At 52.4% G+C, this 11,311-nt stretch overlaps 1 protein-coding gene across 1 annotated transcript in view; it reads left to right on the top strand.

Moving 5' to 3' along the window:
* Window positions 1-10,866, top strand: part of CMTR1 (cap methyltransferase 1) — a 57,909-nt gene extending 47,043 nt beyond the window's left edge. The window contains 12 exon segments of the mRNA XM_079934926.1: window positions 345-396; window positions 398-402; window positions 1,169-1,226; window positions 1,740-1,808; window positions 2,792-2,923; window positions 3,829-3,951; window positions 4,632-4,723; window positions 5,583-5,651; window positions 7,029-7,076; window positions 8,050-8,162; window positions 8,780-8,888; window positions 9,538-10,866. Coding sequence (XP_079791052.1) covers window positions 345-396; window positions 398-402; window positions 1,169-1,226; window positions 1,740-1,808; window positions 2,792-2,923; window positions 3,829-3,951; window positions 4,632-4,723; window positions 5,583-5,651; window positions 7,029-7,076; window positions 8,050-8,162; window positions 8,780-8,888; window positions 9,538-9,670 — 1,003 coding nt within the window. The 3' untranslated portion in view covers window positions 9,671-10,866.
* Window positions 10,867-11,311: the final 445 nt, after the last annotated feature.

Below are 11,311 nucleotides of genomic sequence, written 5' to 3'. Positions count from 1 at the left end.
TCCCTGGTTGGGGAACTAAGATCCTGCAAAACTAAGATTCTTTAAAAAAAAAAAAAAGAATCAATTCACTACTGCTTTCAAATTTTTAAGGATGCTATCAGAACCTTCCTTTTAGCTGGACTTGGGATCTGAGTGTCTGGAGGGTTTGACTCAGTTCTTCTGCTTTACCCTAAGCCTTTATCAGGTACCTTAAGGGTATGGTCGAGGGGTTTCTCTTTTGACTCTCTAGCCCCTCCCTCAAACATAGATGGCCACTGCTCTGGCTAAACTTCTCTGTCCTGATGTCTATTGGCTGTCTTTTTTTGGTAATCCTTCTGAGATAAAATCATTTTTTTTTCTTCTAGCCATTGTAGTCTGCAGATCAAAGCTCTGGCTAAAATCCATGCCTTTGTTCAAGGACACGTGAGTGTTGCCCCTTTCCAGAATTCACCTATTTCAAGGGAAGATCTTTATGTTTTGTTCCTCCTCCTGAGCTCTTTGTTTATTTCATTTACACAAACACTTAAAAAATACCTACTTTTTTTAATCTCATACTTTGCTGTAGTCTGTGAAGGATGCCAGAGGAGCATATGGCATGAACCTTGCCCTCAAAGATTATGTTGTCTTTGGACAGACAAGGGTAAGCCAGGAAAAGGATACAGGAAAGTTGTTAACAGTGCATCAGAGGATGTAGAGTGGCATAGCATGCGTAGAACATCTAACGTTCAGGGGGACACAGAGTAAAGAGTGATCAAGAGAGGAGATGTAGGGACTGGTCAAGGAAAACCTCTGGTAGGGGGGTGAGCATAAGTTAATTCAGCTTTCTGGGACGTGGTGACATCCTGGGATGGACTCAATGTGGCCTTTGTCAGAGGAGCCAGCATGTGCCGATGGGTAATTGGAAGAAGGGTGTGTGGGGACCCTGACATCCAGGGTGGTCAGGAGGGTGGTCTCCTCCCTTCCCTTTGTGGTGGGACAAGGAGGCCATCTCACTTTGTGTATATCTGAGCTCCTGTCTCCAAGAGGCAGAGGCATGGGAGTCTTATAAGCACCCTGTGTAATGGCAACTTGGCCTCGTATGTGCATGTACACACTGACGTCCTCTCTCTGGGGTTCTGATGGGTGCATGGGAGGCACACTCCTTGTATGCCTTTGACGTTTTAGTCATTTACTGGCTTCATTTTCCCAGGACACTGAGTGAGCCTCGGCAGGCAGAGATCCGGAAAGAGTGCCTCCGGCTTTGGGGGGTGAGTGTCTCCCCAGCCCATTTTTGCTCCAGGGCAGGGAAACTTTAAAGAAGAATGGGACTGACTCCCAACCCGGTCATCTTAGGGTTCCCCGCCCCTGCCCCAATGAAGAGATCTGCCTACCCTCACAGCACTCCAGAATTGGATGTCTCAGCATTGTTGGGAGTAACCTCCTTGGCCCTTTCACTGCTCGTTTAGCCCTGCAGGCTGGTTAGCAAGGACAAGGGTGGTGGGTAAACAGGCCTCATTTTCCTGCTGGTGGCCCTGGGTAGCGACACTGACCACAGAGAGCCCCAGAGAAAGGTAAGTGGCCTTTGGGGTGTGCTACCACAGGGCCTGAAAGGGAGCAGTGACTGAATTAGCCAACTCCACTCCCACCCCACCCCAGCTTCCTTTGTTGTGTGCCATTTCCTCTTGCCCAGCCTGAGCCTAAGCCCTTGCCTGCGTAAACTCACACACAGCCTTGGTCAAAAATGCGTTTGAAAACCAAAGCTCTTTGCTGTCTTGTTTTAGATCCCAGACCAGGCTAGAGTTGCTCCTTCTTCCACAGACCCAAAATCTAAGTTCTTCGAGCTAATCCAGGTAAGCTTGGTATCTGGTGAAAATAAAAAGTTAGAGAGGCCTAATTAGATGTAGTATCACTGAGACCCCCAGATGCCTGGCCTCCAGAGGGCTTGTGCAGGTACCACATGGGTTCCCGGGGCTGGGCTGAGGCCACCACAGATGGGAATTTTTGGTGTAGGGTGTTCAGTTCCCTGGGAGCCCATCAGGCTGCCTGAAGATTCTTGGCCCGAGATGTGTTCTGTTCAGCATTCCCGCTGCCCAAAGGGTGGTGCTGGCTCTCACTCTCTGGCAAGTTTAGGGTCCTGTGAGTGTGCCTGCAGGGGAGACATGAAGTATGGGATGATCTTAGGCTGGGGAGCTGGTCAGAGGGCCAGGAGGGGCTGCCAGGAGAGCTCACAGTGGAGCTGGCCTAAACTTAGACTTTCTGTTCTGTTTCTGGTGAGTGGTCCTCAGAATTCTTCTGCCCTATGTTTTCCTACCACCTGACTTCCAGCTTTTCCCTGGGCTTTATTTAAATCTGGCCCAGATATGGGCCATTGTGCTGGTTAGGGACTGGAGAATGAGGTTCAAGATGGCCTCAAAAAAAAAAAATAGCACGTGTAAATTTTTCTGAATGGGTAGAGAGATTACTTAGCTGCTTTCAAACCAACTGCTTGCAAGTCTTTGCCTTCAGTTTTAGTGAAGGGGAGGCTTTTATATTCTGGTGACATTTCCTTATAGCTCTGGTAAATCGATCTGTACTCTGGGGACTCGGTGTTCTTTCCTTTCCCAGGCTCTCCTAATAGATCCTAAAGGAACACTCCAAGCAGACAGAATTAGATCCCAGTTAGTGCATGTGTAGGTAGAGCAGGGGGCATGTTTCAGACAGCAAGTGCTTCCTGTCCCTCCCCTCCCCCAGCCTGCCCTAACTCCCTGCCCCACCCCCCACCCCCCAGGCACCCGTACTGAGCGCCTGTCCCTTCCCCCAACCCAGCCGTGTTTTCTCTGACCCGGGGCTGCAGGGCACTGAGATCGACATCTTCAGCTATAAGCCCACGCTGCTTACTTCCAAAACCCTGGAGAAGATCCGCCCAGTGCTCGACTACCGCTGCATGGTGTCTGGCAGTGAGCAGAAGTTCCTCATCGGCCTGGGGGTAAGTCTGCAGCTGGCTTCCTACCCAGCTTGGGTGGTGGAAGCTTGCTGTCTGTCTGTGGGAATCTGGACAGCTGCCTGCCACACTTGGTGCACGTTCTCTTGGCACCAGGGAGCTGGAGCTTTGACTGCAGGGAAGGTATTTCTTGAAACTTCACTTCCTTTCTTCCTCTAAGTTAGCCAAATATCATTCATTCATTCTTTCTATCTTTCATTTATCCATGTATTTGCTTATTCACCTCCATGTATCGCTAAAGGGAACACTGCCTCCTTTCTTGTGATGTGGAGCTTCCTAGGCTAGCAGGATGGTCAGTAGGCTAAGCTGGCTTGAGCCCATGCAGCTATTTCTTTGCAACACCACCACCATCCCATGTCATCCCCTGTCTTTGGAGTCTAAAATGAGGTGAGGGAAAACCTTGGCAGTTCTATATCTTAATTGGGTAAAGTCCTCATTGCTCTTTCTTTTCACTCTGAGTTGTCTTTATAGTTTTATCTCTTCTTCCTCACTTACTTTCTCTGTGTCCTCTCACACTTTATCTTTTTTTACTTTCTCTCTGCTCTGCTCTGTTCTCCGGACCCTTCACCAAACCCACTTCAGACATACACCAAGCTGGATCTTTCTTGAGGGCCTCTGATCATGAACTCAGGCCTCTTGAATAGTGCCCTGAGCCTGTTCCCTCCCAGTGGGACAGAGTCAGAGCTCTCCTCTTCCACTGAGGCAGTGGAGGACAACACTGTCATTATAGTGTACGAAGTATAACTGACTAATCTCTCTGAGACCTTTTCTTCTGGCATTTCCCAGCCCCATCAGCTTGTAGCCACCAACTAAAAGCCCTTTTGAGAGCTGAGCTTCTCACCACTCAATGTCTTTGTCTGCCTGACCTGGCCCTTTCTCTCTGCCCATAGAAGTCTCAGATCTACACATGGGATGGCCGCCAGTCAGACCGCTGGGTCAAGCTGGACCTGAAGACAGAGCTACCCCGGGACACTCTGCTCTCTGTGGAGATTGTCCATGAGCTGAAAGGGGAGGTTAGAGGTGGTTCTGCTCACGTGTATGGCTCTGCCATCTGGGGAACAGCTGGGCCTGTCCCTTCGCCCCCATGCCCCCTGAGTTAACTGGGTTATGTGTATGTGGTGCCTGAGAGGGCCCAAGGCCTGGCGAATGCTTTGTAATTGTTCCTCCTCCTCGAGTAGTTGCTCTAAGCCATGGCATATTCAGGTAGGAAGGACCACAGTCTCCTTATGTTTAGGAGATCTTGATCATCTCTGTGTAGCAAAGTCCCTGGTGAACCTGCTGCATATTTTTTAGCTGCTGATTGTTATTGACCAAGGATTCCTTGGGAAAGAAGCAACTTGTTATTTCCCATGAGCTTTGGGTATTACAGCCATACAGATAACTTTCAGAACAGTCAGTGGGAACAGTTGGCCAGAGTGGGAAGCCAGGGCCTGCTGGAGCACCATGGCGGCAGCCTCACTGGGTTTGAGATTCAAGGGGGCTCATCACCCATCACCTCAGGCCTCTGTCTTCTCAGAAGCATGGGCCAGCCTGGTGCTGAGAATCAACTGGGAGGGAGGTGAGAGAAATATCCTGTGTTTAGAGCCCTTCCCTTCCCCCGGCTATGTGTAGAATGGAGGCCAGCGTGCCACCGTGGGCAGAGTGAGCCCCAGGCCAATTCCTGGCAGGGTGGGCAGCATACTTGTCCTTCTAGGGGAAGGCCCAGCGGAAGATTAGTGCCATCCACATCCTCGATGTCCTTGTGCTGAATGGCAGCGACGTGCGGGAGCAGCACTTTAACCAACGGTCTGACCTGGGCCCTGGGGGAGGGAAGGTGGGCCGGGGTGGGCCAGGGCAGCTCTATGGCGGCAGCCTCTGTGGCTTGGGCCTCTCCCAGGCTTTCTCTGCTTAAGAGCATCCTCAGAGTTTCCCTCTTCTACCCACTAGCTGGTTCCAAGGGCAGGGTGAGAAATTGGTGTTGACACTCCCAGTTACCAGGACTTGGGCCTTGATTTCATACATACTAGCACACTCTATTTTGCCTCAGCTGTTCAGATCAGAGGTGATGTTTGTTTTAAGGTTGAGCAAGAGGGTGACCTTATGGGGAAGAGGGAGGGTCTTCTCCTCTGAAGAATGTGTTCTGTTCTTGGTGGTCCCACTTAAGTCAGTTTATGGATCCCACAACTCCCACAGAGGTACTTTTGTTCGTGGATAGATTCCTAATCAGTCGTTTAAAAGGGGGGTACAAAAAGGAGAGACATCTTACACCGCTATGGTGCTGAAGTCACTCCTAAGTTGGTTCATCTGAGTGGGTGTACTGTGGTATCTGTGGTTTGGGGTGAAGGAGCCGACGCACAGAATAAAGATGATGCTTGAAGTTCTGGTGGAGGTGACTGAACACAGCCGAAGTTACACTTCAGGGAAGCCAACCAAGATGTATTGAAAGTAGAGGTCAGAATCCAGAGTGGGGGAGAGGGCGTTCATGACGACATCACTGGAGAAGGGCAAGGGTGGGCTTCCTGGGAGACATGAGTGCTGCCTCTTGGAGCAGTTTTGCTGCAGATTCAGGAGTGTACTCCCACTGGTGCCATGACAGTGCCCTGGGGCTGCAGGTGCTGGTAAAGATACCCTTACTTGCCTCTGAGAGACTCTGTTTGGATTGTAGAATTCAGCTTGCTGAGAAATTTGTGAAAGCTGTTTCCAAGCCCAGTCGGCCTGACATGAATCCCATCAGGTGAGCAGATCATCTCTCCCCCCAAATCCTCCTCTCCCATTGCTTCTTTCTGGCCAGTGCCTGCCTCCCTGTCCTGTGAGGGCTGGGAGGGCTCAGTGGAGGAGACCAGACCAGGCTGGCATTAGAGATCAGACTGCCATTGAGTGATTTGCTTGGGGGTGCTGGGTAGGTGACTCCTTTGCCCCAGAGTATCCCCCATTCCTGCCTGTCACAGTGGGCCAGCCTCCACAGGAGAGGTTCGTTCCTCAGGTTTAAGGCATCCTCATTAAAGACACACATGCCTCTGAGAGCACTAACACACCTTGTGAGCCACACATTCATGCTTGAATATCATTAGCATATCAATCCTGGCCTTTTCATTTTTTTCAGGTAAGAAAAAGGTGCTGAGGGAATGGGAGTTTTTGAACATGAATAAGAAAAGGTTGGTTTGAGGTAATGGGATCCTTGGTGCATGGAAAGAAGGCCATGGTTTGTTGCCACGTTAGGTAATGTAAAAGTTCTAGGCCTTTAGAGGGTAACAGTGAGGGAGCAGACAGATGGAACAGACTTTTCCAGTCTGGGCTGAGGTCTGAGGTTATTATCTTTGGGGCTTCATGTGACTAGAGACTGAGGTACATTTTATCAAAATAATTTTCATTATTCTTTTTAATACAGATTTACATAGGATTAAATCCAATAGTGGGAATGCACTTTTAGAAGTCTTCTGAAAGTCTAAAAGTAATTTCTTCTTGCACTTTAAAATGTCCTGTCTGCCGGTTCCTGAGAAGCAGCTTCCAGGGGTCCTGCCTCTGCTGCTTGTGACGGTCTGGTTGCTTGGCTTCTGGGCACCTTACTCAGTAGCAGTTCCAAAGGCGTGTTCAGGGGCCCCCAGAGGTGGAGGGCTGGGCATCAAACAGGAGCCTTGCGTCCTGGGTAGGGGGGTCTCCTCACCCCTAATGGTAATAGGCCTATTAGGACGATTTGGAAGCAACTCTGTTACAGGAAGGCCTAAAATCCATGTAGACAGACCTGGGCAAGAGCCTGGCCCTTGGTGTTCTGGCCTCTAGAGATGGTGACGGTGACCCAGGGTGGGAATGCTGACAGGCACATCTTGGTCTGCCAGACCTTCCTCTTTCCCCCACCTGACTTCCTGAACCATAGCTGCGCTCCCCGGGTGCCCTGGGGCAGGCTCCAGGGGGTGCTTGGCAGCTCTGAAACCTAGGGCTTGTCTGTGGAGGGTGGCAGTGACAGGCTAGGGGTCCTCATTCTTGGTGGGTTGGGTGGTGCAGGGCCTGAGGCAGAAGGTGAGGATAGGCACAGCCTCCTGCCTACCAGCTGCTGCCCAGACAAGTGTCCCACCAAGAATCCTTTGTCAGCTCTTTGTCCGTCTGTCCACAGGGTGAAGGAGGTATACAGGCTGGAGGAGATGGAGAAGATTTTTGTCAGGTGAGTGACTCAGCCAGGGTAGCTCAGGATTTGAGAGGAGTTGGGGTGGGGGGCATGGCAGTGTCCAGGATTCGTTCTCTTTTTCTGTAGCGGTGGGTTAGGGGTGTGGTGGTGAGTTGCCCTGGTGGCTGCCTCTACCGCCCCCCCACCTCCTTTGCCTGCGTGGCTCAGCTGCAGCCAAGGGCCCCCCAGCTAAGAGCTGATTCAGCACTGTCAGGAGGGGAGCCGGGCGGGTGTGTGTCAGGCAGAAATACGGGCTCACTGATGCTGTAACAGTTACGAGGGGTGTGTGCGTCAGGCAGAAATACCAGCGGGCTTGTTGATGCTGTAACAGTTACGATTGTCCCTGCTAGGGGCAGAGCATCAAGCTGCTTGAAACACTATAAATCCCAGCTCCTGGTGCTGACAGAGAGATTGAGCCTGGAGGGGTAGAGGGGGTGTAACTGCTTCCTCATAATCTTAGCGGTGTGCAGGGTGCTCAGATCTGAGGGTCTCATCCTGGGTGTGCCCCTGTGGCCACTGGAGCTGGGCTGGGTCTCAGTGCTCCCGAATTAACTCTTTAGTAGCCACACTGATGCCATGGGTGGTGAACTGAAGATCCAGTGGCACTCGTAGTCAGATCTTACCCTTACCGGTGTCACCCTGACACCCCGCAAACAGCAGCAACATAGCAGGGGCATGTGTCACTTCCCTGCCTCCATTGCTTAGTTGGGAGTTCAGAGCCTGAGTTCTAAACCCAGCACCGCACTCAAACTCACTTTCTGTGTGGCCTGGAGCAACTCAAGTCTCTGCCTCAGTTTCTCATGTTGAACTGAGGTAAAGTACTGTGGTTGGTTGGCTGATTTTGACATTAGCCAGAGACTAACGTTAGGGCTCTCTCTCTCTCTCTCTCTCTCTCTCTCTCTCTCACACACACATACACACACACACACACTCACGCTTCCTGTTTGCATGCCTACTCTGGAAAATCAAGGTTGGAAATGAAGATCATCAAGGGCTCCAGTGGCACGCCAAAGCTCAGCTATACAGGGCGGGACGACCGGCACTTTGTGCCCACTGGCCTCTACATTGTCAGGACAGTGAATGGTGGGTGATGAGCCACTGTTCCCTAACCCCACTCCCTCAGCCAGGGCAACTGGCCCAGACCCTACTTGAGCCAGAGCTAAGGGCTCCCTACTGAGGTGGGCATTTCTTTGAGGTGTATGTTGAGCGGGACTGTGTTCCCTGAGCCTCTTCTGTTCTTCGGTGGATCCTGGGGGGGTTGTGCTGGGGCTGGAGAGAGGGGAGCCCAACTTGTATATGCACACGTGGTGTCCTCATGGCAGGAGAAGGGCCTTCGCAGTGGGCAACAGCAGATCCAGAAAGTCAAGCTTGGCCATTCGTATCACCTGTAGAATCCTTTTTCCTTAGTACCCTCTGGCTAACAGACTCCTACTCCCTCTGCCAGGGCCCGAGAGATGTTGCCCTGGTAGCAGGTTGGCGGGACTGGGGAGAGTTGTTGAGAATTATCTTAGTTGTCTTCCTGGAGCCCCTTTGGGCGGGTGATGAAGGCTGTGTCCTCACAGGCTCTTCTCCGCTGCTGTTTGGCGGGGATGGGAGTGGAGGAACGGGCGTGAAGGAAGGCATGCCCTTCACTGGCCTGACCTGTCCCCCATGGGTATTTTGTGTCCTTTCTGGGCTTCTTCCCCCTTTCCTTCTGTCAGAGCCATGGACTATGGGATTCAGCAAAAGCTTCAAGAGGAAGTTCTTCTACAACAAGAAAACCAAGAACTCTACCTTTGACCTCCCTTCAGACGCCATTGCTCCATTTCAGTAAGTAGCCTTCTTCCAGGCCTGCCCCCTGCAGCCCCAGGTACTCCTGCTAGAATGCCAGCCTGACCTCTCGGGGCACACCCGGGTCCTGAGACTGACTGCTGCCCATGCAGGGGCTTCCCACGAGGGTATGGCTGTGATGGTTGGGGGTCCTGGGTGTGAAGGGCCCGACCCTGGCCGGGTGTGGGCTAATGCTGAGGTCCACAGTCTTGCCTTTGGACCCAGTGTGTTGCCGGATTGTTGGTCATAGGTTTCGACAGCAGCCAGTAGCCCTGATGTGCCTGTAATTAGCCACTGACACCAGTGTGTCACCACACTAATACTGTTCTATTAGAGCAGCAGAGACAGATAAACCAGGAATATCAGTAATTAAAGGATCCAGTAGGATGCAATTAGCAGCAGCAGCTGTGTGTTGAAAAAAGCTGGTTCTGGAAGGCAGGGAGCAGGGCCTACTAGGTACATTTGGCTGCCGGAGGGAAGACGCTCAATTGGAGTCATTAGTGAGACCTGCCCTCCCCCCTGCCCCCAGTGCACACACACACACTCTTAAGAACACCCATCCCCGAAGTCACGGGTGCCAGGATGGGTGGTGAGCTCTTGGTCCTGCTCCACGTGGGTACAGCCCTCTGACCTCCCTTCTCCTCCCCAGCATCTGCTACTACGGCCGGCTCTTCTGGGAGTGGGGGGATGGCATCCGTGTGCATGACTCCCAGAAGCCCCAGGACCCAGACAAGCTGTCCAAGGAGGACGTCCTCTCCTTCATCCAGACGCACAGCGCCTGAGGATGCCCACCCCTGCCGAATGCCCTGTCGTTCCCTGAGCCTGGCCGTGAGGTTGGTGGCCTCCTCTGAAGAGCTCAGTTGGGGCCTTCTGGGACACTTTTTGGAATTCCCTCCCCGGAGCCCTGCCTGGGAACTGTCTCCCCTGCTGGGACTCAGCCTGAAGGATGCAGCTCCTACAGCACGTTTGAGGTCAGGGCCCAGGGCACATGGGGCCAGTGGAGGATGTGTCTGTCAGAGGGCAGCAGGGCTTCGGCTCTGCCATTCCTTCCTGTATCCTGTAGACTCACTTTTCTGAGTTCCACACAGTGCCCTGGGGGCGGCCATGCTCCTGCTTTGCCCAACTTTTCATTGGGCCGACCCTGAGAGGCAGGAGGCCTGCTGTTGTGAGCTGGCCAGGAGCAGCTGCTATATAAATCAAGGTTTTGTTTCTTTGAACTTGCTCTGTTTTGATGCCAAGTTGGAGATTTTCTTGTCTCCTCCCCCTACCCTCTCCTGGTCTTCCCTGGAGTTCTTCCCAGCCCAAACCTCTGACCGTCCCGCAGGCCGGGAAGGGAGGCATGTGGACCCCACATCTCTGACACCACGTCAGGATGCAGGTAGCATTGTCTGGTGGTAGGTGCGACTGCTTCCTGGGGTTGTAGAGCCTTCCTGGGCCTCACCCCTTTTGATCCAAACCTCGGGCAGCTCTAGAAGGGAAGGAAGCAGCCTTGAAGACCTGCCATTTTCTATGCGCCAAACAGTAGTGGCCCCACTGTAACAGAGGTCCTGTTGGGTTGGGTTGCACTCAGTCCTCTGGCAATCATGGCACTCCCGTTTGTCCCAGCCACCTTGCCACCCTCCCCCCTCCGTTTTTTCATCCCCAGCAGGAGGCACAGTTGCTTTTGTTTGTCCTTTTGTGGTCACTCCATTTCCTCTATCTTGGCGGGGTGGAGGGGGAAGCTGGGCAGTAGCTTTGGGTGGGGGAGGGAACCTGTGGTTGTTTTTAATGGGAAATACCTCTCAGAGATGCTCCTGTGGGCTCCCTAGGGTCTCATCCCAGTGCTAGACTGGTTTCCATGGAGATAGAGGGCACTGAGGCTCCCCATGAGGTTGGAATTGACTCCACCTCAGGGGTCTCAGGCCAGCATCCCCCAGGCTGTCAGCAGCACCGCTGAGATGCTGTATTTCCACCCAATTCTGGGTATCAGTGTGTCTTGCAGAATCTTGGATCATTAAAGATAAACATATTTTTAATGCCTGTGTGGCTCTGTGCTGGGGCTTGTCCTTCGGTGCTTTGTGGTCTGGGACTTGCGTGAATGAAACAGCTTGGGCTGGAGGTGAAGGGGAGGAAGCTGTACTCAAGAGGGGAGAAAAGAGGGTGGGTTTAATCAGAGCCTTGTCCAAGCTCAGGGCTGCTGTTTGCTGCCAAAGAGGGGCCCAAGGAAGAGTCAAAATTATGTGGCTCCTGTGAGAAGCAGGGATTAGAGGATGAATGAACCTACAGCCCGGCAGGGCAATGTGACAATCCAGGATCAATGTGTGTGACTAAAATAACAGAGGCGTCAGACCAATTAGTGCCACTAGACGGGGAAGACAGAAAGGGAGAGATGGTTTCGCTGACCCCGCCAACCTCCCCTGCTCTGCGTCTGCACTGGAGGCCGT

Source organism: Stenella coeruleoalba (assembly GCF_951394435.1).
Source record: "Stenella coeruleoalba genome assembly, chromosome: 10".
NCBI lineage: Eukaryota > Metazoa > Chordata > Mammalia > Artiodactyla > Delphinidae > Stenella > Stenella coeruleoalba.
Note: the sequence above shows the minus strand (reverse complement) of the source record. Positions and strands in the feature narration are given on the sequence as shown.